Source organism: Manihot esculenta, chromosome 14 (assembly GCF_001659605.2).
Source record: "Manihot esculenta cultivar AM560-2 chromosome 14, M.esculenta_v8, whole genome shotgun sequence".
Lineage (NCBI taxonomy): Eukaryota > Viridiplantae > Streptophyta > Magnoliopsida > Malpighiales > Euphorbiaceae > Manihot > Manihot esculenta.
The window spans coordinates 6,250,539-6,276,806 of NC_035174.2; the positions used below are offsets into that span (position 1 = coordinate 6,250,539).

The 26,268-nt window shown below is 36.5% G+C and overlaps 4 protein-coding genes across 5 annotated transcripts; 1 reads left to right on the top strand and 3 right to left on the bottom strand.

The window, feature by feature from the left end:
- Positions 1-830: 830 nt before the first annotated feature.
- On the top strand, positions 831-5,531 carry LOC110600245 (ATP-dependent Clp protease proteolytic subunit 6, chloroplastic). Of its 2 annotated transcripts, none has more exons than XR_006348578.1 (9): positions 831-1,135; positions 1,207-1,268; positions 1,524-1,593; positions 2,293-2,494; positions 2,608-2,673; positions 3,015-3,155; positions 3,890-3,943; positions 4,428-4,533; positions 5,204-5,531. XR_006348578.1 is itself a non-coding variant. In XM_021737047.2 (9 exons), the coding sequence occupies exons 1-9, from the start codon at positions 1,050-1,052 to the stop codon at positions 5,249-5,251; spliced, it is 822 nt and encodes a 273-aa protein (XP_021592739.1). In that variant the 5' UTR covers positions 831-1,049; the 3' UTR covers positions 5,252-5,531. The 2 variants fall into 2 exon arrangements, 1 of the variants encoding a protein (XP_021592739.1); XM_021737047.2 differs by having other exon boundaries at positions 4,441-4,533.
- Positions 5,532-7,633: 2,102 nt separating this feature from the next.
- On the bottom strand, positions 7,634-8,986 carry LOC110600273 (mitochondrial outer membrane protein porin of 36 kDa). Its single transcript, XM_021737085.2, has 5 exons — positions 8,913-8,986; positions 8,724-8,810; positions 8,563-8,624; positions 8,166-8,407; positions 7,634-8,067 (listed from the first exon to the last, which is right to left on the bottom strand). Exons 1-5 carry the CDS (start codon positions 8,959-8,961, stop codon positions 7,758-7,760), a joined length of 750 nt encoding a protein of 249 aa, XP_021592777.1. The 5' UTR covers positions 8,962-8,986; the 3' UTR covers positions 7,634-7,757.
- Positions 8,987-19,211: 10,225 nt separating this feature from the next.
- LOC110599856 (protein PXR1) lies at positions 19,212-19,568 on the bottom strand. Its single transcript, XM_021736444.1, has one exon. The coding sequence runs from the start codon at positions 19,566-19,568 to the stop codon at positions 19,212-19,214; it is 357 nt and encodes a 118-aa protein (XP_021592136.1).
- Positions 19,569-20,246: 678 nt separating this feature from the next.
- LOC110600138 (protein QUIRKY) lies at positions 20,247-24,181 on the bottom strand. Its single transcript, XM_021736894.2, has one exon. The coding sequence runs from the start codon at positions 23,715-23,717 to the stop codon at positions 20,622-20,624; it is 3,096 nt and encodes a 1,031-aa protein (XP_021592586.1). The 5' UTR covers positions 23,718-24,181; the 3' UTR covers positions 20,247-20,621.
- Positions 24,182-26,268: the final 2,087 nt, after the last annotated feature.

Consider the following 26,268-nt stretch of genomic DNA (forward strand, 5'->3'; position numbering starts at 1 on the left):
TCAAACGTGTAATGTAATTTTTTATAAAATTTATTTTTTTTTGCGATAATATAATTTTTTATAAAATTTATTTTTTTTATCGTACTTTCTGAGTGCGGTAAGCTCTACCGCATTGTAAGAGTGCGGTAGAGTTAATTTTCACCCTAATTTCGAAAAAAATTTTTTTCTTACCAAGATTTGAGAAATTTTTTTTTTTTTAACATGAAAATGCAAAACGCCCGCAGATGGTGGTGATCACCATTGATGAGGGATGATTTTCAAGCCCAAATTCTGAACCATTCAAATTGTTGATGGGTTTATCTAAATGGACATTTCATTTTAGCATGCAAAAAAATTGGGCCTTTTTTTTTTTCTTGTTTAATGCCGAAATCAAAATTAAGCCCAAATTCTTAGTTAATGGATCGATCTCATCCAACTAATAATTTTCAGGATTTATTTTTGCTGCAATCTACCACATTAGTAATGAAGTTATGCTAGTTGATTGCCGCTTAATTATCTTTTACACACACATATATATATAAAAAATGAGTATAAATTAATTAAATTAACTTATAAATTTTAAAAAATAAATGATCCATTTATTTTAAATATTTTTTAAATTTATGCGTGTAACTTATAAACACTAACTTTATAAATTAATTTGATGAAATAAGTTAACTTTATTATATATTTTATTTAATAATTTTTAATAATAAATATGCTTAATTGATTAATATCCAACTTATCAACTACCTATTTATAATTTATAAGTATTTTAACTAAATATACCGAATATGATAAGTTATTTTTTTACATATTAAAATAATAATTATATGAATTTTATTAAAGCCTTAACATAAATCAATATTGTCACCTAATGATACTGCACTCTATGAACAGGGAAGAAGAATAAAAAAACAATAAAAAAGAAAGGCTAACCAAAAAAAAAAATATCGCAATTAAGCAGTAGCAGCCTAGCGGTATATCCAGCGGCTCTGAAACGAATCGAAGCCAAAACCCTCCTCTCTCATTTATCCCCTGGAAATCTCTCTAAATTCGAAGCTGCCAAAATGGTAGCATCAGCTGTTTCAGCCCCTCTTAGCTTGTCTATCTCTTCTCGCAACAAAATCCCCTCCATTTCTCTATTTTCTCAAAGGTATATCTCTACTTTTTACTTGGAATTTATCTATTTTCTACTCTTTTTCATCCATTTTCTAATTACTGCAGAAACTCGGCAAGGTGCACAGTTTCCTCTTTGCATTGTCCCTACGGCGAGTCTTCAGCCGAAGGTAAGTTTCTGTTCAAAATTTTCTATGAAAATGGATAGTTATTTTTATTCTGCATATATTTAGTTATTTATGCAATTTTTTATTTTAATTTTTTTTAATTGACAATTTTTTAGTTATTGTTAATTCAATGTTAGCTACTTTACAATTTCGGTTCAGCTTTTTTGTATTTTGGTTAGACCCTTTTTTTTTTCATTCGCATAGATATATGTGGTGGGTTATATATCTGAGTTACTGTTAATTGTATCCTATGTTCAGGACTATCAAGTAAAACTTGTGGGTTCCCACTAAGGGTTGATGAGAAGGATATTCGTTATGCTAATCAAAGGTATAATGCTTCCACTTCTTTAAAGTCCTTCACTTGCCCCTTGGTCTCTTTTTAACAAGATATTATTAGATTATATATATACATATAGTGCTTTATCCATCCTTTTGCAAGTTTTATCTTCCACACATCCCCGTTCATTTTTCTTTTCTCTGCTTGGAGAGAAGGTTCTATTCTGAAACTAAATAATTTTCAATTGTATGAACAAGTATATGTACATACTTTGATGTCCTTCTGATGGATGTTTCTGTTCATTGTGTAAAATGAACTACATTTGTATTGGTGAAATTGAATGAAACTACCCCTCTTAACCCTGAAGGATGAATCTGACAATTTTTTTTATGGGCATGTGCTTTATCATAATATGCTTCTGTATCAAATTCGATTGTCAAAGCAATGGCAAACTATACTTAGCCATCTTATATTGGTGGATGGCAAGAAAATTTGACTGATAAAGTTCAGTTGATTTAATGGTAAAAGATGGGAAGGGGTTGCAGTTTTTTTATTGATGTTTTTTCCTTTCTCCAGAATGCTGCACGTTCGACTATCCAAGTTCTATATCTTTAAGCATATTGTAATTCTTTTTTCCATGGACCAATTGTGGATAGTCTTTTGTTCCAAAAGTTCTTTCTTGATTTCTTCTTCTTTGATAATTATGTTGATTGTGGCCTATGAGTTCATAACCCATGGGTTTTTTCATAGTTATCCTGCAATTAGAGCCAACAAAGCAAATCCACCAATTATGCCAGCGGTTATGACTCCAGGAGGACCTTTGGATCTATCATCTATATTATTTAGGAATCGCATAATCTTCATTGGGCAGCCAATAAATTCACAGGTGGCTCAGCGAGTTATATCACAACTTGTGACTCTAGCAACTATTGATGAGAAAGCAGATATTCTGGTGTGGTTATGTTCTTAGCTTCCAACTTTTGTTTTCCACTTCAGAAATCATCTTATGCAGGCCGCTGGATGTTGCAGTTTTTATATTTATGACTCTTTCCTGAACATTTTCAGATGTATCTCAACTGCCCTGGTGGAAGCACCTACTCTGTATTGGCAATTTATGATTGCATGTCTTGGGTAATTTTAAGCTTTAGTTGTTAATTCATCTTGTTTTCTTATTATTTTCCTATTCCATTATTGCATGCACAGGCTTATTATATACATCATTGCTTTTCTCAATTAGATTATGACCCTTTCAAGTGGTAGTAACGACAGACTTTTATAGACTATCTAAAAGAACCTCAATTTAGATGACCTTGATAACCTCTCTTACAAAAATCACCACCATAATTCTGTAATCAACACAAGAAAGCAATTGATCCTTTGAAGTCATAATCATGCCTGCTTCTACCCAAGTTTTATTCCTCCGATTCTCTGTTTCATTCATGTGCTGCATTATTAATTCATAACGTTCTCAGATAAAACCAAAAGTTGGCACCGTTTGTTTTGGAGTAGCTGCAAGCCAAGGAGCAGTTCTTCTTGCTGGTGGAGAAAAGGGAATGCGGTATGCTATGCCCAATGCACGTATTATGATACATCAACCACAGGGTGGATGTGGGGTAAGATGAACTTCGAAATTAATTTAGTGCTTTAAGAAGGAGAAACTAACTTGTTTGGAGAGGAGATATTTTAGAAGCTATTACATACATCCGGTGAGTCATAAACAAGTGGGTTTCTCCGGAAAATATGAAGATTGGAATGTGAGAGTGGTCATGTGAATTGGGAGCACTGAATAATCTCCTGAATGTTTTAGAAATCTATTAGGTGTCATGCTGTATAAATAGAAATTGATTGTCATTTTTTATTCTGGAGTTCCTTTTTTGAAGAATTTAAATAATTCTTTGCCTTTATCTTTGATTGAGGTTATGTAATACCACTTATTGCAAGCACCACACCCTTAATTCCTTTGTGTGGTATGGAGTAAAATTGATTGTAGTGTTGGAATTTTGTTCTTCTCTTTCTCTTTCTTCCCTCCACCTCCGCAGCCAGTTTTTATCTGAAATGGATACACCTAACTGTTTTTCATTTAATTTACCTTTTTTCATTGTGTGATTTGTGGATGGTAAAGTTTTAGAAGTTTGACCAGGCAATACTTCATACTTCTACACTTAAACAAGCATCTAACTTCTTTATTTGCCTTGCAATTCAGCACTTCTGAAATATTGATGGTCTAGGACAACTAGTGATGTAGTACAGAAGAAGGGAGTCTAGAATTATTCTCAACCTGTTCTATATTAATTAGTCAATTTATTTTTCAAAGGCCTTTGACTGATTGTACATTATTTGCTTGCAGGGTCATGTGGAGGATGTGAGACGCCAAGTAAATGAAGCAGTTCAATCTCGCCATGTTAGTTTCTTTTTCACTTGGTCTAAGTATAACCTGTTGATGTACCTCAAAGCTGAAAACAATTAATGATTTATTTCTCAATGCTTCTTACTCTGGTTGAGATAGTTGAAACCAAGATTACTTGGAGGGTATTTTAAGCTTTTGAGCACAACATGCCTGTTTGGGAAACTGAAATTCTGATTTATAATATGTTGGAATAGACCATTCATATATCATACACTGCATAATTAAGGGTCCATGTGGTAACAAAGTAATTTAGTATCATTACAGAAGTCATTCTTCTCACCATCTTTACAATAGAGATAGATTTGTGTGCCTTTTCCTGAAAGTGGCATTTCAAGTTGAACTAGACTGCCTTCTCTTTGTCCCAATCTATTTTATATGATCAACTCTTGACACTTCTACGTTGACCTGGAGTCTTTGAGATTAAAATGAGTCTTTCATTTCTAATAAGATCATGTGTGCTTTGCTTATATTTTCTTAGAACTCTGGTGCAGAAAATTGACAGAATGTATGCTGCATTTACTGGCCAACCTCTTGAGAAAGTGCAAGAGTACACCGAGAGGGATCGCTTCTTATCTACCTCAGAGGTATGTGGAGTCAACCCTGAATGTTTAAGTAAAACAGAAAGTAGCTGTTTTAGTGATTCAATAAGGGTGGTCCTGTCATCTCAGTGATATGAATTTTTTTATTCCAGATTAGAGTTCTTAGATAAATTTGATTTGGGAAAGGAGGTGTCAATTAGGGATGTAAATGAGCGAAGTTGAGCCAATTAATTTCGGTTGGCTCATGAGCCTTTTGACTAGGTGACTAACAGGGTTATAAATGAGCTAGCTTGTGAATGAGCTGAGAAGTAGTAAGTTCAAGCTTGGTCATTAATTAAATGAGCATAAGAGAAGCTCAATCCAGCTCATTAAGCAAACGAGCCAAATCAAACTTTTATTGAGCCGAGCTTTAAGCAACATGCCACTACAATTATAGAGAGCGAGGTAGCTGTGTATGAGTTGCAATACCGTGAGAAATTTATTCTTTCACAGTTTTGAGTTCTTTGCTTCTATGGCCATTCGAGATTAGGCATTTGAATTAGATTGTTTGTAAAACACAAGTGTTATCGGCAAAAATTGTCTTGCCTATTACTAAGCAGTTGATGTTCCTTCACATGTTTGCCATCTTGTGGCAGTTTTTCATGAGCTACTTCAAATTTGTTTGCTCATAGATTTCATTTAGCTATTCCACCTTTTAAACGCATTCTGGTTGCAGGCTATGGAGTTTGGACTCATTGATGGCATCCTGGAAACAGAATACTGAACTGGCCATTAAATACATGAAAAGGAACTTTTCGGGGTGGACTTGCTTGGGTTAGATCACGGATTAAATTGGCCGAAGTTAGTGTTTGAGAAAATGAAAAGGCGGGTTTTGTAATGAATTAGTGTCATTTATTGTTTCAAGGTTCTTTAAACAGGAAATTATTTTTTAGCTTTTGTACGTTGGACAGGAATTTTGGAAGTTGTAACGAAAAGTCTTAATTTTTGTTTATATTTCATATTTTACGAAAAGTCTTAATGCAGTAAAAGATTTGGTATCTCTATATTTAAAGGCCCATAAATTGACACAATGAAGGAAATTGGTGCTGCCTCTAGATCATCTGAGTAGGAAGTTCCAATTTCGATTCAATTTTCGAGTCCAAAGCTTCTGGTTTAAATCAAAGATGAGAATTCTTCAAGACGAATCGGTTGGCGCTTGCATGAACCGACGTCATTTATATATTTTCTTGTTTCCTAGCCCATCTGTCCTCAATGTCCCTGTAGAAGTAAAAATTTCACTATCTAATCAGGGCTTTTTGGAATTTTGGGTTAAAAAAAAAATCTTTTTAAATTTCTCCCAAATTTATTTTAAATTTTATTTTTTAAAAAAACTTATTTACTAAATAGGGATATGATCGTCCGTGACAGTTAAAACTCATTTCTGACGGGTTTGTAACCGTTTGGTGCCCTTCAAAAGACGCACTAGGATCTCTCTTTTTTTTTTTTAAGCCTGCGCGACAGGCTCAATTGCTGAGCCCGCGCGCAGGCTTCTTTTTTTTTCTTTTTTTAATTAATATATTATAATAATATATTTATATTATATTAATTTAATAATTTTATTTATAATAATAAATATTCTAATATTGTTTTTGATATATTAAAATAATAGTAATTTCATTTATAAATTTATTGATATGAAATTATTATATTTAATATATTTTATTATTTTTAATATATAAAAATACTATGAAAAACAGTAACAAATAAAACTACGTTAGAAATATTTAAAATTATAAAATAATATTATTCTGTAATTAAATATATTACAATATTATTATATTAATATGGTAAAAAAAATAAAATATTTAATTATAAATAATTAAAAAAAAAATCTTTGTACGATGTCATTAAATTGTTTTTACAAAATATATTATTTTACCATTCGACAGGTAAGATATCACTATATTATTTATAATTTATGAATAAATAAATAAATTAATATAAATATTTAAAGTTATAAGAATTAAATTTAAAATATTTTAATATTATTTATAATATGATTTTTTGTATTTATAAATTAATATTATTTTTAATATATTAGTATAATAACACCATAATTAAAAATAGTATCAATTATAAGTTTATTGACACCTAATTATTATATTTAATATATTTTATTATTTTTAATATATAAAAATATTATAAAAGTAAAATTAAAAATATTTAAAATTATAAAATGATATTATCCTGTATTAAAATATATATTAAATTACTAATACTATTTAAATACAGTATATGTTAAAAATAATAAAATATTTTATAATAAATAATTAAAATTTTTTATCAGTAATAAATTTATAAAATATCATTGGATTATTTTTACAAAATATATTATCCTATCGTTATAAATATCACTGGTTTATTTATAATTTATAAATAAATAAATTAATATAAATATAATTAAAATTATAAGAATTAAGTCTGAAATATTTTAATATTATTTATAATATAATTTTTTATAATAATAAATATTTTAATATTATTTTAATATATATATATAGTAACTAAATAGTATGATACTTAATTATTATATTATTTCTAATATATAAAAATATTATAAAAATTGATAACAAAAAAATTATATTAAAAATATTTAAAATTAAAAAAAAAATATTATCCTATACTAAAATGTGATTGAGTCACTGCTGATTACTATATTATTATATTAATATATTAAAAATAATAAAATATATTAAATTGATTATTATAAAAATTACATTAATATAAAAAAATTGTATTATAAATAATATTATTAAATATAAATATATTATTATAATATATTAATTAAAAATTTAAAATAATAAAATAATTTTTTTTAAGAAAGCTTGTAGCGCAGGCTTTAACAGTGGACGTCTGTTTGACTTTGACAGACTCAATCTAGCGCTAGTCAAAGAAGCGTCAAGTAAAGGGATTGATGTGTGGCCAGTCAAACCCTTATTTAACAAATAAATTTGAGGGAAATCAAGAAAGTTAATTAGTTTTTTTTTGAACTCCAAAATTCTGAAAAGCCCATCTAATCATAGGACCACACTGTTCTATGCATCAAAGTAACAGGCCAATGTGCCCTTCTCATATTTGTATCCTGTATGTTGTATACCATCAATCACTTCCAAAATATTTATCAATTTAGTAAACGAATACAGAAAACAAAGCCTATATATAAATCTTGTAGGAGCAGTGGCTGCCGTATGATCTCAAACTTACGGTACGTATTCTCAGATGAAGCTGCTCTAGAGACTGAAAGCCATTGACATTCCAATCTTGGAAATTTTGTTCGAGGCCCTGAAATCCACCTCCCCAGTGATTGCCACCAGGAGCTTTTCCCACACTTCCAGCCGAACAAGCCCACCTATTTTGCCCTCATTGTTCACCCGAGCCTTCATCAGTGTAAATGGGAAGAAAGAATGTTGTGCGCCAACTGTAACAGTGGTTGCTCCATTTTCTGAAAATTTGTGCTTCAATTCAGCTGCAATGGCAGACCTGCTGAGGGGATTGAATGTATAGTAACAGGAAGCTTTTACAGCATCAAGTTTGTCATCCCTGCAAATGAAGAAACATCAACAGATTAAAAAATTTTACACCAAAAGCCCATCATGTGAGCACTTTTATTTTTCTTGGCTGGCAATTGGATTGCTCACAAGTTCAAGGCAGAAATAAGGAAGGGACTGTTGAAGCTCAAACCAGCACTGAATTCATCAAAAGTCCTTGTTGCTACGTTGAAGGAAATGTCAGTGCCAAGGGAGAAAAGGCTGTTTCCTGCTACACCTGATAGATTTACTACCGGGTTATATCCATCTCCTCTGAAGGGTCCCTGCTCATATGCCCGCACTCCAACGCCTGCAGCTATCCCGAAATAGTCACGCAAGAATCTGAGTTCCACCTGTAAAATTGCAGTCACCATTGCCTTCAGAGCACTTGAAAATATGACGTCTGTATGTTAAATAGCACCGATCTCATAAGGTAATTCTAAATAAACATGATAGTTAACGACATTGACATGAAGATTGTCAGATGCATAAGTTTCAATTTTCTGACCTGGCAAGAATCAGGAACTGTGAATCTGAAGAGTGTTGTAACTCCGGGCAAAATCTCCGGTGCTGTAACAGTTATGGAAAATAAAAGGAAGGAATCAACTTAGGGAGGAAGAAGCTTCAAAGAACTGATTCCTACATTGGTAATTAATGGAAAGACATTACTTTCACATGAGAGTTCAAAATTCCACTTGATATCCTGGTAATGAAAATGAGTTCTTGGTTGATGAGCATAATCTCTGTAGAGAAGATCTAATCAAAATGTAAACAAACCTGTGAATAATTTATCAGGATACGTAAAGCTCTAAAAGATAGAAAGAAAAATAGGATGTAAAGAGCAGAGAAGAATATAACCTCTGGCCTTCTTGCCAATATCATGGTATAGACCTGGACAATTGCTCATTTCTTTTATTAAAACTCAAACCAATCTACATCAAAATTTTCTTTTAACCTGTTATAAATATATTAAAAATGGATAGAGAGAGAGCCAAAGAGGAAATTTCCTCGCATACAAACACACAACATAAGTGGAAATGGAAACTTCCAAGAACCCTTCAACTGGACTGATGGCACATTGAAGCTACACTGAATTAAGGTTTCTCTTATGGATCATCCGTTGCATTTACAGTTTGAAGATGGTGACAGTACAGAAGTGTCATGATCAATAATGATAACCTGAACTATAGTACAGTAGCAGTACACCATCCTGGCCTTGTCTCTGGAAGATTTCAGTACAGGAAATACTGATAGTTCTACAAGTAACAATTACCCACAAAGAATGTTGCCGGACTATGTATATATTTTCATAGGCAGTGGCAATAGGTCAGGTTTTCATTGCTCTGCACTGGGCAACTGGATTCAGAAAGGAGCAGAACTTGAAGAGTTGCATTTGTATTTTCCAGAATTAGGTATTAGTACAATAGAGAATTGGGGCAGAGTAATTTCCTTTATAGTCTTGTCTCGATGCAGCAACTCCCAAATTTTCCAAGCTCTTTTCATGGTGAATGCTCCATCACCAAGTAAAAACAAAGAACTCAGTATCTCATGGTCTTCCATTCATAATCTGCGCAAAAAGATGTATTTTGTTCCTCAAAATCCTTCTGGGTTATACCTTGGAAGACACTTTTTATGACGTCGGGATGATGCCACGATGATGGCAATTTTACGTCCTAAAAATAATGTAGTTTCTGAGCTAATTCAACTTCTGAGGAATGATCTGATTTAAAAGGTTGCCTATGTATGTGCTTGGAGCAATGCATGATGTTCTTTTGTTTAATTTTGTAGAACATGAACATGTAGACTATGAATCTTGCACCTCATTCCTGTTAGGATAATATTTGTTTGGTTTTGAAATTATAATCAAAATCAACTATTGAATTTATCTTCTGCTATTAGAGATGATGTTGGTTCGATTTTGAAATCACAATTAAAATTAACTACTTGAATTTATCTTTTGTTATAACTTAATTAACTTTGTGTTAGTTGAAATCTTTGTATATTGAACTCTCTTATATCTATTTATACCACACTCATATTAAAAATAAAATAAATTTTCATTTTGATAAAATTTCTTTATAGTATCAGAGTAATCTCTCAATTTTTTTTTTATTTTTTTTATTTCAATTATGGCATCTAGTAGTACAACAAATGTTACTCATGCCTCTGGTCATTCTCTTGTATGTACTCAGTTTTCATTAAAACTTACTACTACAAAGTACCCGATATAGAGAGCTCAAGTTTCTCCTCTATTTAAAGGTTACAGTCTTATGGGGTATATTCTAGATATTGTCAAAATTCCTTCTACGTCTGTTACTCAAAAAGAAAAATAGGTTTCCAATCCAGATTACGAATATTGGGAGTGTCAAGATAAATTAATTTTTGTTATTCTTCGATCTTCACTCTCGTTTGTTTTCTGTTATGAATGTAGTTGCTGATGTTAAGACTTTTGCGGAGGTGTAGAAAAAGCTGTAGATTACTTATGCAAATAAGTCGCCTACAAGAATTTTATCACTGCATAATAAGTTATCTCGCATGAAACGAGATTGTCGCTCGGTTTTTTATTATCTTAATAATGTGAAAAATATAGTTGAGGAACTGTTTTTGTGTGGTAGTTCGGTTAGTGATATTGATTTGGTTGTTCAGGTTCTAAAAGGTGTTGGACATGAGTTTCGCGACATTGCTGCTTCCATCCATGCACGCAATACTTTAATTTTCTTTGATAAGCTTCAAGACAAATTGTTAGCTCATAAGTTGTATCTGAAGCAGATTGATTCATCCTATGAGGTTGCTCCAATTACTGCTAATCATGTTCGAAAGTCAGACTATAGCAAGTCTTCATCCAAACAAGGCTCCTATGGTCGATAATATATTGGTACTGCATCTGTTCCTACTATTAATCAATTGGACGGATATTCGGATGGTAAATCCAAATCTAGTGGGTCCGATCATAATCAAGGCTCTTGGTCAAAAGTTTAATGTCAGTTTTGTGAACGATATGGTCATACTGTTAGATAGGGTTTCAAACCTAAGAATTTTTTTTAGCCTTTGTTGACTCAATAGCCACAAGCAAATTGTGTGAGTAGACATCAGAATAGTGATTCTCCATGGTTGCTTGATACTGCAACTTTGCACCATGTGACGAATGACTTGCACAATCTCTCACTTCATGCTCCATATGATGGGAATGGTGAATTGCAGTTCACGGAAAATTCAAGCTTGTTTATTTCTCATGTTGGTTCTGGTTCTTTTCCTTTACTTTCTAAGTTTTGTTATTTTTCCAACGTGCTATTTATACCAAAACCCAAAGTAAATCTTATATTTGTTCCTTAATTCTGTGATTCTAATCAAGTTTTGATTAAATTTTTTCTCAGTTTTATCTCATAAAGGACCAATCCATGGGGGAGACTCTAACCAAAAGCCTGCTTGACCAGTCTTTTCATAAGCCCAAGCCGTTTCGAAATTTGATGTCTTCTGCCTGTCATCATATTTTTCTTTCATCTGTGTTATGGCATCAACATCTTGGTCATCCCAATTCGAAGAACTTTAATTTTGTTTTACCGAAATTTTATCTTCTTATGTCTATTGTTAAGGAGAGCGTGTGCGATTCTTGTCGTTGTAATAAAAGCTAGAGGGTCCCATTTGGTGTTTCTTCTTTAACTAGTACTCATCCTCTTAAACTTTTTAATTCGGATTTGTGGAGACAATGTAATACCCGGCTCGAGTCCGGCATCGGAATTCCTATGTTCTCCCATTTCCATTCTGGAATCGGCAATGGGTTAAGCATTCTAGCCGGCTTCTGGTGCTCTAGCTTCACCCTTTGACATGTCTCGCAGGCTGACACGAACTGTGCCACTTCTCTCTTCATTGCTGGCCACCAATACACCCTTCTTAGATCTTGATACATCTTGGTGGCTCCCGGGTGAATACTATACCTTGCATTATGAGCTTCCCTCATAATGTCTGCCTTCAAACTACTATCATCTGGTACACATAACCTCTTACCGTGCCGAAGAATCCCCTCACCGTCAAATCTGAACTCGGCACTGTGGCCAGACTGAACAGTCCTGGCAATCTTCACTAACTCGGGGTCTTCGTGCTGTTTCAGAGCCACTTGCTCTAGAAACACTGGTGTCACTCTCATCTGTGCGATCAAAGCACCTGTACCAGATAACTGCAACTGTAACCCTTCTTCCACGAGCTTGTAGAAATCCTTTACCACCGATCTTCTCTCTACTGCAATGTGGGATAAACTGCCAAGTGACTTTCGGCTTAAGGCATCAGCGACAACATTAGCCTTGCCCGGATGATACTGGATCTTACAATCGTAATCACTGAGCAATTCTACCCACCGTCTCTGCCTCAAGTTTAACTCTCTCTGACTTAAGATGTGCTGTAGGCTCTTATGATCCGTATAGATCTCACATTTTACCCCATAGAGGTAATGCCTCCACATCTTAAGTGCAAAGATAACAGCTGCCATCTCCAGATCGTGTGTCGGATAGTTCAGCTCGTGCTTCTTCAGCTGTCTAGAAGCATAAGCTATCACTCTGTCATTCTGCATCAACACACAACCTAATCCCACTCGGGATGCATCACAGAACACTGTGAAATCTTCATCACTGATCGGCAGCGCTAACACCGGTGCTGAAGTCAACCGTCTCTTCAACTCTGCAAAACTCTCCTCACATTCGTCTGACCACACAAACTTCTGATTCTTTCTGGTCAGTCTGGTCATAGGAGCAGCTATCTTCGAGAAGTCCTGAACAAACCTCCGATAGTAGCCTGCCAAACCCAGAAAACTCTTAATCTCTGTCACTGACGTGGGTGTAGGCCAGTTGGCTACTACCTCTACCTTCTTGGGATCTACTGTTATTCCTTCCTCTGATACTACATGTCCCAAAAAGGAAATGCTCCTTAGCCAGAACTCGCACTTGGAGAACTTGGCATACAAGCCATTCTCTCTCAAGGTTTGAAGCACTAGACGCAGATGCTGGGCATGCTCCTCTACATTCCTGGAGTACACCAAGATATCATCAATAAAGACGATCACAAAACGATCCAAGTACTCCCTAAAAACCCTGTTCATGAGATCCATGAATGCTGCAGGGGCGGTAGTCAACCCGAACGGCATCACAAGGAACTCATAATGCCCATATCTGGTTCTGAAAGCAGTCTTGGATACATCTCCTTCCCTGATCTTCAACTGATGGTATCCGGATCTCAGATCTATTTTAGAAAAACAACCTGCTCCTGCCAGCTGGTCGAATAGATCATCGATCCTGGGTAAAGGATACTTGTTTTTGATAGTGACTTTGTTCAACTGTCTGTAGTCGACACAAAGTCTAAGAGGTCCATCCTTCTTTCTGACAAATAATACTGGAGCACCCCAGGGTGAGGTACTCGGGCGGATGAAACCCTTAGCTACCAAATCCTGTAACTGCTCTTTCAACTCTCGCAACTCTGCTGGTGCCATCCTGTAGGGAGGAATAGAGATCGGTCTGGCATTGGGCATCAACTCAATCTCGAACTCTATTTCCCTATCCGGTGGTAGTCCTGGAAGCTCTTCAGGAAACAAATCTAGGAAGTCTCTAACAACTGGTACTACGGATGGTTCCCTAACCTGACTATCTAGCTCTCTCACATAAGCTAGGAACCCCTGACACCCCTTCCTTAACATCCTACGAGCCTGGAGGGCTGATATCAAACCCCTAGGTGTCCCTCTCCTGTCTCCTCTGAAGACACACTCTGACCCATCCTGGTCTCTGACACTGACTACTTTGTCTCTACAGTTCAGGGTAGCATCATACGTAGATAACCAGTCCATCCCTAGAATGACATCAAAATCTGTCAACTCTAGAACCACCAGGTCAGCTGGAAGGTATCTACCCTCTATGCACACTGGACTGAACCGACAGACTGACTCTGCCAAAGATGGATCACATTTGGGTCCACTGACCCATAGAGGACACTCTAACTCAGACACCATCAGACCCAACCTCTCTGCAGCTCTAGAAGAAATGAAAGAGTGAGAAGCACCGGGGTCCATTAAAGCATACACCTCGGAACACCCAATGATGAGATTACCTGACACCACCGTGTTCGACGTGTCTGCCTCCTGCTGAGTCAGGGTGAAAATCCGTGCTGGGGCTGACGGACCTGCACCTCGGGAACCCATCCCTGATGAAGAGGCTGCTCCTCTTCCTCTTCCTCTACCACTGCTTGGTGGTATGGCTGAAGCTACTGGCTGTACTACACTGCCTGTACTCATCTGCTGGGATGGTGCAACTAAAGACGCCTGAGGACATTCCCGTGCATAATGTCCCTCCTGCCCACATCTATAGCAGGCTGTGGATCCCAACTGACAAGCTCCTCTATGCTGTTTGCCACACCTCTTGCACACTGGAAAATCTGCGCCAGAACTGGAGCCACTACTCATTCCCAGACCCGACTTAAGCCTGTTCCAAAACTTGCCTCTCTTTCCTCTGAATTTCTCCCATCTCTTCTTACTTGCACTTGCTGTACTCTGTGAGGAGGAGTCCGATGGACTCTCGGGTGTCGGAACCCTCGAGAAGGGTAATGCATATGTTTTCCAAGGTATTTTCCCTTGTTTTCATGTTTTGCAGTGTGAAAAGCATTGAGTTTTGAAAGAAAAGCAACAAGGGAGAAATGCAAAGGTTCGGCCGCCGAAGGTCACTTTCGGCCGCCGAACATTGCATGGTTGCGGCTTCACGTTCGGCTGCCGAAGGTGGTCTGGCCAGCCACCTATAAAAGGGCCAAGGGTCGGTGGAAGGAGGTTTTTCTCCTCCACTTGCAGCCAGAGGTGAGTTTCAGCCTCTCCTACGTTGACTTTCATGTTTTCCATGATTTTCATCAAATCTTTCAAGAGTTTTAAGAGTTTTGGTGACTTATGAAGGTTTTGAGCAAAAGAACCAAGTTTTGAAGCTTGGAGCTTTGGAAGAGCTTTTCTTCATATCTCCACGTTAGGATCCTTCATCCTCAAGTTGTGTAAGAGGTAAGGGAAGATCCTGAGCTTCTTTGATGATTTTGAAAGGTTTTATGAAGTTTGTATGGGTAGTATGCATGTTTAGGTTTAGGTGAGGTTTTTGGTGATTTGTGGTGTTCAAACATGTTGAAGTGTTATGTGCTATGTTTGTTTGGGGTTTTAGGGTAGTTTTAGACCCCTTTGTGCATATATATGTGTATATGCTCGTTGGGCGTAGTTGATATGCATGTTTGTAGGTTTTTGGGCAAAGTTTGCATGAAACAGAGCAGGGTTCTGTCCTTCGGGCAAAACCAGGTTCGGCCGCCGAACCCCTTGTGGAGGCAGTTTCGGCTGCCAAAGGTTGCCCCCGAACGCTAGGCTTTCAGTTTAGACAGAGACTTTCGGCCGCCGAAAGAGGAAGTTCGGCCGCCGAAAGTGTGTGAGTTTCGTCTCTGGACGAGACCTTCGGCCGTCGAAGGTGCCGCCGAACATGCATGAGTTTCGTCTCTGGAGTAGGGTTTCGGCCGCCGAACCTGCCGCCGAAAGTACCCTGTCCAGCTTTCTTTTGCATGTTTTGTAAATGTATAGAGATAGTGTATATGTACAGTGTATCGAATGGTGCTTGACTTATAAGACTTGTAATCCCTTTGTGGAGTCACATGATCAGGTTATGTATGTTTCTTTTTGTTGTATGTTTATGAGCAAAACCAGGCTTACCATTATGAGTTTGATCCGCCTAGAGCCATGAGGAGCTCTAGTAGGGATTGGTAGAGCACAGAAAGAGTGCATGCACAGGTTAAGCCTTGGAAGGAAGAAAAGTTTATGTGTTTTACAGAAACTGTATGATCATGTATGGGATTTCACAGGTCTACACAGGATAGCAGGCTTACTACGGGTCCCGGCGACCTTAAGTCGATCTGGATCCTAGTGCCGGTGGCAGTTCGGTTTCCGGGCTGTTACAGACTTGCTCCAGTTCATTATGTCGATGGTTTTTGCTATTATGTAATATTTGTGGACCAATACACAAAGTACATTTGATTATATCCTTTAAAGGCAAAATCTGAGGTTTATAAAATTTTTCAGTATTTCAAAAATTTATCAAAAATATCTTTAATTCTAAAATAAAGATCATTTATATAGATGGAGTGGTGAGGATGTTGCTCTTAATAAATACTTTCAAAAATATAGTATAAATCATTTACAAATCCCGCTACACACACTCCAATATAATAGTGCAGATAAACGCCATCATCGATATTTGGTTGAAACTGGTCTTATATTGTTGAAACGGATAGTTTACCATCTTCCTTTTGGACCTTTGCTTTTAAAACGATAGCTTATCTAATCAATCGTATGCCTACACCAGTTCTCAATTATGTGTCTTCCTATCTGAAATTGTTTGGTCGATTACCAAATTATTAGTGTCTATGTGTGTTTGGATGTCTGTGTATCAATATTTAAGACCTTACATGCACTCTAAGTTTGATACTAAGTTTATTATGTGTATCTTTCTTGATTACTCTTCAAACAAAAATACGCACATTTGTTATAATATCAGTCAAAATGGGTATATTGAGTCCCGTCATATTTTATTTGTAGAGAAAACTTTTCCCTTTCTAACTCAACAATCTCTAGAGTTCTTGTCTTCGTCATGTTGATATAATGTTCCATCTTCTTATACTATTTTAATGACTATTCCGTTTATACCCATGGTAGTTTCGTATCTCTCCTGCTGTTACTATAGACTCACAGACCACTGTGTCAACAAATGATCAACTAGTCTCATCTCTTTCGCAGTTCTCACCGAATTCCACTACTTGTTCTTCTTCAACTAAGACTGTTACTCCTCTACTGTCGAATATCGTTCTCCCAACCATAAATAATCATCCCATGATTACACATTTAAAGAACAATATTCAAAAACTCAAAATTTTAAATCATATCTCTCAATACCCATTATCTGAAGTACCAGAACCAGCAACCATCAAACAGGCTTTAGTTGTTCCTGAGTGGCATAATGCTACGTCGAATAAATTTAACGACTTGCTTGATAATAAAACTTGGATTCTTGTTCCATATGAGTCTCATCATAATTTGGTTGGTTGTAAGTAGATTTATAAGGTTAAAAGAAATGTGAATGGCTCTATACAATGATATAAGGTCAAATTGGTAGCTCATGGATATAATCAAAGGTCAGGACTTGATTACAATGATACATTCAGCCCAGTAGTGAAATCGATTACAATTCGTATAGTGCTAACCTTGATAGTTTCGAATTCTTGGCCATTAATACAACTTGATGTTAACAATGCATTTTTACATGGTCCTTTGCAGGAGGAGATCTTTATGCAACAACCGCATGGATATATAAAGATCCTTCGAAGTCTCATCATGTGTATAAGTTACTTAAGGCTCTTTATGGCTTGAAGCAGACGCCTAGAGCACGGTAATAAGCTCTTATGTCTTTCACTATACAATATGGTTTTAATTATCTCAATGTGGTCATCCCTTATTTTTTTATCGGAAAGGAAACATTTGTTGTTATTTTCTTGTATATGTGGACGATCTCATTATAATAGGGAATGATTCATCATTTATATCTTGGTTTGTTTAAGTTCTGGGAAATAAGTTTTCGTTGAAAGATCCTTAGCTCCTGTCTTTATTTCTTGGTGTGGATGTTCATCAAATGACAAATGGTCTATTTATTTCACAACATTATTATATCTAAAAGCTTCTAGAAAGAGGTAATATGGATGGGGCTAAAGCACTGTCTACTCCAATTGTCGTAGATAGCAACTTGAGAAAATCGGTTTCTAGGTCTTTTGCTGTGAATCCTGCTGCTTATCGAAAATTAATTGGAGAATTATAGTATCTTAGTCTTACTAGACCGGATATTGCTTTTATAGTTAATAAGTTGCTGCAGTTCATGCAACATCTAAGTTAGTCGCATTGGCTAACCTTGAAACGGTTGCTCCGATACCTCTCCATTATTGATTTCAGTATTATTATCACCACTCAATCAAAACTTGTTTTTCATGCCTTTTCGGATGCAGATTGGGCGGGATATCCTTCGAATAGAACTTCAACTACGGGGTTTATTTTGTATTTCGGCAAAGTATCAATAAGTTGGAGTTTTAAAAAGCAACGAACAGTTGCTCAGTCTGGTATAGAAGCTGAATATAAGACAGTGACTTCAATAGCAGCTGAAGTTCAATGGGTTAAGTCCTTGCTAACTGAACTCGACTATAAGATATCATCACCGGTCATTTACTGTGACAACATATCCACGATGTATACGTGTCAGAATCCTATTTTTCATTCCAAGATGAAACATCTTGAAATAGATATTCACTTTGTTTGTGATTTGGTTCAACAAGGAGTTCTTCATGTTTTTCATATTTCGTCCAAGGATCAATTAGCTGATTTATTGACAAAAATGAAATTCCATATGAACAGGTCCAAGATTGGTCTCCACGATGGATCCTTAACCTTGCAAAGAAGTGTTAGAGATAATATTGATTTGATTTTGGAATCACAATCAAAATCAATCACTTGAATTTATTTTTGTTGTAACTCTATTAGAAATCATGTTATTTCGGTTTTGGAATTATAATCAACATCAACCATCTTCTGTTATAATTATGTTAGCTTTGTATTGATGTAACTCTTTGTATATTAAACTCTCTTATATCTATTTATACCACATTAATATTAGAAATAAAATAAATTTTTATTTTAGATAAAATTTCTTTAAATCCCTCTGTGGGAAAGCTAATTAATCTCAAGCGGATTTCAAGATATTTAACATCTCTTAATTAATTAATAACCCCCTTATCAAACCCAAATATAAAAAGTTGATGGGTCGATTTAGCCGCAAAATTTTTCTTTTGATGTTTAACTGATCAACATAGTCTTAAATTCTATCTTTGTGGTTGCTTTCTTTTCAACGGAATGCAGTTCAAAGTTCTAACATGTTTATGAGATGAATATCGATCTCTTTCTTTATTTACAGATTGATTTATGAATGATTAACAACTCTTGCTGCAACTATATATAATTTATACAGCACAGCAGGTAGTGTGTTATTTTCATATTAATTAAGTGGCTAACAACTTTCTTCTCTTGAGGAAACTTGAAGAAAGAAAGAAAGAAAGAAACACAGGGTGCTGAGCTCATTCACTGGGTTTGGCATTGGCAGCATTAGTTTCAGCTTCATGGAGGAGTTTGACAATTTCTTCTTTCTTTATATTGAGATCCCGAATCTTAGTTTCGAGCTTTTCAAGCTTAGCCTTTAGTTTTGTAGGATCCTTCTTATCTTCAGGATTCTTTTTCTTCTTCTCTTTTCCATCATCTTCTTTATCCTCCTTATCTTTATTGTCCTTATCTTTCTTCTTCTTCTTATCTTTAGATTTCTCTTCTCCTTCCCCTTTCTTTTTATCGCCATCCTCGTGTTTCTCTTTCTTCTCATGCTTGCCTTCCTTCTTTTCAACTTTATCTTCATGTTTATGCGATTCTTCTGTTTCTCCCATTTAATCCGAGTATGAAACGAGTTTTTTGGGTTATTCTGAAATTTCATGTGATTTGGCTCCCTTATTTATACCCTAGTCTGCACCTTATTTTGGGGAGGATTAGTGGTAATCCACATAATTAATTGAAGGATGGATTGCATTTGTTTTTGCGAGAATTAAGAATGCCCACCACATATTTTAATGTGTTCTCAGAAATTCAATGACCTAGTCTCTGTTTTTTTTTTTTCCTTGTGGTTTCATGGGACAAAAAGAAAATAATATGCTCATATTATAGTTGTGGCCAAAATAACATGAGACTCACCGTTAGAAATTTCCTTGCACTACATTTACAGAAGAAACCAATCAGGTGTGAAAGCCTTACTATTTGTGTGGACCAAGAACAACCTAGATCTTTGACGTTTTTGAGTACCATTTTGAAAGGCACAGTGCAGTGCAGGTGAATTATTTTGTTATAGGGCCTAATGTCTCTTAGCATACTGCAACACCATTGTCCTCAAAAGTTAACTTTTTTGAAAATTATGTCTCAAAGCTGCCGATTGCCAAACTTGCATCTTCATCCCTAACATCTGCTGAATTAAGCCAATTACTCCAATCAAAGTTAAACTATAATAATAATAATAATGCAGAGCTCAATGCCCTGTAATTAAACTCGTCAACATACAAAAATTAAACCAGCTGTGAAAGAAGACATATTTTACTGTTATAAAAAATTGCAGCTTTTTATAGTTTAAAAAGTAGCATTGCAATGTTTAAACTTTCCTTCCCTCCCATTTTACTGGCTCTAAAATTTTCTTTCTTTAATCTTCAATCTGCCTCCTTCCCCGCTTCTTTCTCTTATTCCCAAGTTTTCAATTGGGGGATAAAAAAAAATAATAATAATAAATGATGCCAACCTGCCACTTTCTTTTCACACCTCATTAGGTTTATTATGGACATCCTTTTTCAACCAAAAACAGTCCTTTGCTCTGATTGTTTCAACTTTCACATTCTCCCCCTGTTCTGGTGCCCAAAAATTTTAATTTCTGCTATTACTATATATCCACTCTACTAAATCTATATTAACCGATCCGATAAGCTTGGCAGCCGCCGGAAGAAGTTCAAGCTAGTCGGTGGCATGGGGTCCCGGAACATTGGGTGCCGCAGATAGTAAAATCCCAAGGCAACTGCAACCATTTTTGGAGGCACCACATAAAGAATTATTGTTATTGCCAAACACACCGCTATGAATAGCTTTGTGGCCCTTGGATCTCTCCAACTCACCAAAGCTTGAACCCGCTCCCCTTGGGTCGCAAAATCGCCCAAGACTGTTTGGACCCGGGCTGCCAAAATCCGTAACCGGTCATATCTAGCCCTGATTATTTCTGGTGGTTTTGAGCTTGGAATAGTATCAAATTCCTCATCCAACTCATCCGGATCCACCGTCTCCGCTTGAGATAACCGTATATCCATACCCGCTGGTATTTTGGGTCTGAATCTATAGTACCATACACCGATTAGAAACACATACAAAAACCCGGTAGGAACAATCAAATCCGGGTACCAAACAAGCACCAAATACAAAATGTGAACTAGTACTGTCGTAACTGGATTTTTCCATCTCCGGATATTATGCAACCATTTCGCCAGCCCGACAAACCATGCAAGAACAGCCACGATCCGAAACCAATTTGCCTTACTCTTTCTCATGCTCCACGTGTGCGAATCCGCATCCAACATGTACTGAACCACCTCATGCCCCAGCGGCGGTTCGGAGCGTCCAAGCCACGAAGCAACCATTTTGGTGGCAGCTCCACGCAGTGCCTCTTGCTGGGCTACTCCAAGTGGGCGGAGATAATGCATCCTAGGAAGCAATGGCTGGCCGTACACAGCGCAAGTATCTGGCAATAAACTTGGGCAGGCAAAACGAACCGCTAATTCTATCTCTCCCATTTTCTTCAAACCCGTTCTTTGCAAAACCAACAGAGGATAGGAATTCATATACACCTTGTTGCTCTCCAGTGTCGATACTCGTATCCGGAGTTTGCCTATACGAGTATCGAACCCCTCTTCTGGGACTGCAGGGTCAACATAGATACGACTATTGTCAAAGACGCCAATGGTCAGGACAGTGCAAGGGTCATAAACCTGCCACGTGTACTGCTCATTCCAGCGAGGATCAAAACTGTCCATGATGGTTCTTGTGCGGACCCACTTTTTGCCGTATTTAGCTACACAATAAGCATCGGTGGAACCCTTGCCTCCTTTGTTTGGATTGTGTTTCATGGGCATCAAGCCACGGGCACCTAGAATCCCCAGCTCCAAAATCCCCATAGCTGGCTTCCATAGCTGCGTCGCCGTGGGCCTAAAATCGCTGCATACGTGCGCCGCTTCATCCAGCACATGATAACCTCCCTCCAAGCAGAGACGGAGATGTATTCTCCCCTGGTAGCCCCCAACTACACATGTTGGTCCAACACTGGCTCCACCCTCCAATGAGAACCATTTTGGCGCCACGTGGCGCTCATCTATGCGTTGATCAATCGAGCTCAATGGAATGATTACGTGCCCGAGAGCTATTGCTTCCTTGTTTGTACGGTCCTCCGCTACCAAGATAAGGGAGTCGTCCAGCGGCTCGCCGGCGACGAATATCATGTCCTCGTTCCAGTGAAAGGATCCACTGTGATTATTCATTGACCCTCGCCTGCTTCTTACAGATTGAAATCCTAGATGAGCCTTGACTCGAATTTCTGGCGCTGTTAATGGAGGTAGATTCGAAGCAATGAGCAGATCTTGGGCTTCAAGAACTGTGACTCTTAAGTACCAGAGCTTGGGAGACTGGTAAACCTTTGAGCGCGTATGAGCCACATTTGGCGCATCACAGCTCCATGCTTCTCGGAAAGCATCATCGTTTTGCGTTCCGATCCAAACGGATAATTGGATGTCGCCGGAGACCCTACTGCTATTCTGACCGTGGCTGCTTTCTAGGTGGTACCATTGAGGAGCCAATGGACTATCCGATGGGTCCCTCACAAGAACATCGGAGAGGCCGAGGCAAATGCCACCCAGGTACTGCCCCTGCGAGTCCCAAACAGAGATTTCTAAAGTCGAGCTCGCCAAATCAAGTCTGTTGAGAGCCAGTGTAAACACCTCATTCCATTCGGGCGAGTCAGTTGGCTCACCGGGTCTGTAAATCGCCGGCTTAGATCTCATAGAATGATTCGAAGAAGTTCTGATCTTCACGAATGGACTCTCGTTGTGTGATAAACCACGTGCCTTTACTATTCTGATGAACAAATACTGCATTGGTTCAACGAGATCGTAAGGATGGACTCTCTCAGTTTCACTAGTAAATTTTCCAGAAATCACTCTGGGAGAGAATTCTCCATCTGGCCGCCTCGATACTCTCACTCTCTCACCACCAAAAGCAGCAACTCTAGTAGTCTGCATCTTCCTCATGTCCGGGATGTAAATACCCTCTGGAGGTGGCATCGCTGGTTCTGGAGCAGGTGGTTCAGAGTGTACCTGCACCACAGGAGGTGGGGATTCTTCGATAACGACAACAGGAGGCAATTGAGATCCATCAGGAAAACGATGAGAATGAGAAATCTCAGGATGTGCAGGAACCTCAAAAGCTCTGCCTTCTTCAACAACAACAACCGCCGGAGACTTGGGCGGGTCCTGTGGTGGCGGTGCATCCTTGTCTGCGGGAGGCGGAGGCTGTTGGTCCTCGACGACCAATTCATCATAGTAACAAATTTTCAACCCAATCTCGCCTTTAATCCAGCTAAAAACACTCTTCTTTTCGAGAGGAAAATAAACAAGCCCCTCTTCACCTCTCTTGGAAAACTGAGAACCATACAACTTTACCCTTCCCAAAAAGTGGTTTTTGCGGCCGCTGCCATTGCCGTACTTCTTATCATTGAAGACCTCGATTTCCAACTCCTCAAAGTCCATATTATCCGGGTCAGAGACAATGAACTCAAGCGTCTCATTCCATTCTGGATTGAGGTCCCGATACTTGGTGGAGGTTCGCTTCCTCTGGCCATCGAAGTCAGCGATGACATAGGGACTGGAGCTGCCTTGGCCATCCTTGGGAAGAAGATCACGAGCATTGACAACTTCGACAAGCAGCTTGCGAACGGTTCCGGGAGGTTGAGACGGCGTCGTCATGGGCTCATTTTTTATGCTATCACTGTTAAGTTCAATTAACAAAGATTGAGAGATGGTGATTGGAAATGAAGAAAAGTTGAGGGGGAGAGAGAATAAGAATTAGGAAGAGAAAGAAGCGATGATAGATGGAGTCGTGGAGAGACCTGCTTTTGAGGCCTGCTTTTTAGAATTCGCGTTTGCTTTGGCTATGTTTTTTTTTTTTTCAAAATTTCTTTTAAAATAATAATAATAATAGGGTGAATTTTGTGGGAGCGGGGAATGTTGCTTTGCGTTGCGATGGTGGGAAATAGAGAGATTCTATTCTCTCTGCTGAAGATTTTACTTTTGTTGGTCCGAAGCTTTTCGGTTTCTCATCACAATCTCCTTTTGTTAGGTGTTTGTTTTTCGTTATTTATGTCATCGTCTTTCTTTATATTTTATTCTTCTGGTTTATTATTATTAATTTGCGGTGCTGCACCAGTACGCGTATCCTGACCCATGTAGCAATCAGGGTGATGGTTTGGATCTTCTGATTTGGCAGGTAGAGTGAGATGGCCAGGGTTACACGATCTCTTTTTTTTTATTTTCAGAAGCTTACACGAGTATGATGCGAAATGTACGGGTGTAGTGTGGTGTGATGGAATTGGATGCAGGGGCAATTGAGAAGTAGTTCACCAGTAAACCACAAGGGTCGAGATGCTTCTGCTTGTGCAATGGCACATGATTCCATCTCTCCCTACGATCCTTTCCTTTTTGACAAAAGCACTCGCATTTTGGGTAAAAATTCTTTTTATTATTATTATTGGGTGTATCCTGTTATATCTATTCCATTGTGGTGATCTACATTATGATTCTCTTGTCACAACAGTCTCAATTCAAGATCAAAATGCTTCCAACTACAATTGTGTTTAACAAGCTGCTATTTTCTCTTTTTCTTTTAATTTGAATTCCAACTCTTAATGAATATTTGCTTATTTATTTTTTAAACTAATAAATTATTTATGATTTGCTTATTTAGAAATGTGGATATGAAGAGAATAGGAAAAAAGAAAAAAAGAAAAGAAAACTAGTAATGAGGAATTTATTTTTGTTTGATCATCCTCTTTTCTCCTTTTTATGCATACTTTTTGTGTAAAGGTAATTTCGGTATCCTATGTGCATCCATTTACTAAAGTTGCATGCTGATTTCATTCCACTTACTTGGAAGATTAACTGAGACACTTGCATATACACACACACACACACACACAAAACATAATAAATAAGAAATTTAAAAATTATCAATTCTGAATTATAAGATTTGTAATGATTTGCTTAATTACTGAGAGCAACCCACTTATCAAACAAAAGAAAATCTCATTTGGGACTAGAAATTATATATTTATATATTTATTTGCTGTAGATATAACGATGGCATAAGGTGAGGGAGACTATGTAGCTCAACTTTTTTGGCACGCATGTCAAAGAAGCTTCTTCCTGCAAGTGTCAAGTTGAGTCGGAATCGTGTGCCTTTCTTTAAAAGGAGGAGGAAAAAAAATGGTGGATTGCTGGTGTGGAATCTGATCCTATACTAAAATAAAGTGAAAAATGAAGCGATGCTGTTGTGGATATGGCATATTTTTTGAGTAGGATGGATAGACGAGATCAAAAAGATTCTTCTAAACCCAACAATACATATATATTAGCTATAACTATGAACAAAACTATATAACTTTGTTATCTATTGTGGGATTTTGAGCCATTTTCATTTAATTCAATTATTTCTTTTGTTTTTTCTTATATTACTTGCTGATGTAATTGAAACTGCTATATCAATGAGAGGTTGCTACGTGTAACTGGCGAAATAGAGAAAATTGAGGTTGTGCCGTTGTGGGGAGGAGCGAGTTCTATATTTCTAAAGTTTATATCCGTAGCATTAAAAAAATTTACTTTTTTCCTGTTATAATAAGAAGAGTATCGACTTAAAAAAAAATTAATTAGTTTTAAATTTCAATTTTATTAAAGCCAACACTTAGAAAAAATAAATTTTTAAAAATATTATTATATATATGAATAATAAATATTGAAAATTTCATTAAAAAAATAAAAATACTATTTATGATATTATTTAATTAAAATTTATATTAATAAATATAATGTATTTAATTGATTTTAATTAAAATGATAATATATGAATTTACTCTTTCAATTGAATCAAACTCAAAATGGTCTATATTTATTAATTAGTTATATTCAAAAGTTGAATATTCATAATTTATTATTGTAAAATATATTCTGAATATAACAGTTGTATGTTATTGATGATGAGGATGGAATTGTCCACTCGGTAGTTAATATTGTGCTGTCTTTGGTCCACTGCCTACCCTAAGTCTTATTAATTAGCTGTAAAGTATGACTACTGCTTCTATATATATAAAATACTAGCATTTTGTTTTTTAAGTTGTTGTCCTAATTTTTTATTTTATTAAATGAAAAATATAATAATTATAAAATGAAAATAATAATTAATATAATAAATAACTTTCTTTTAATAGAATAAATGTAACTGGAAAATAAATTTATTTTGTGATTG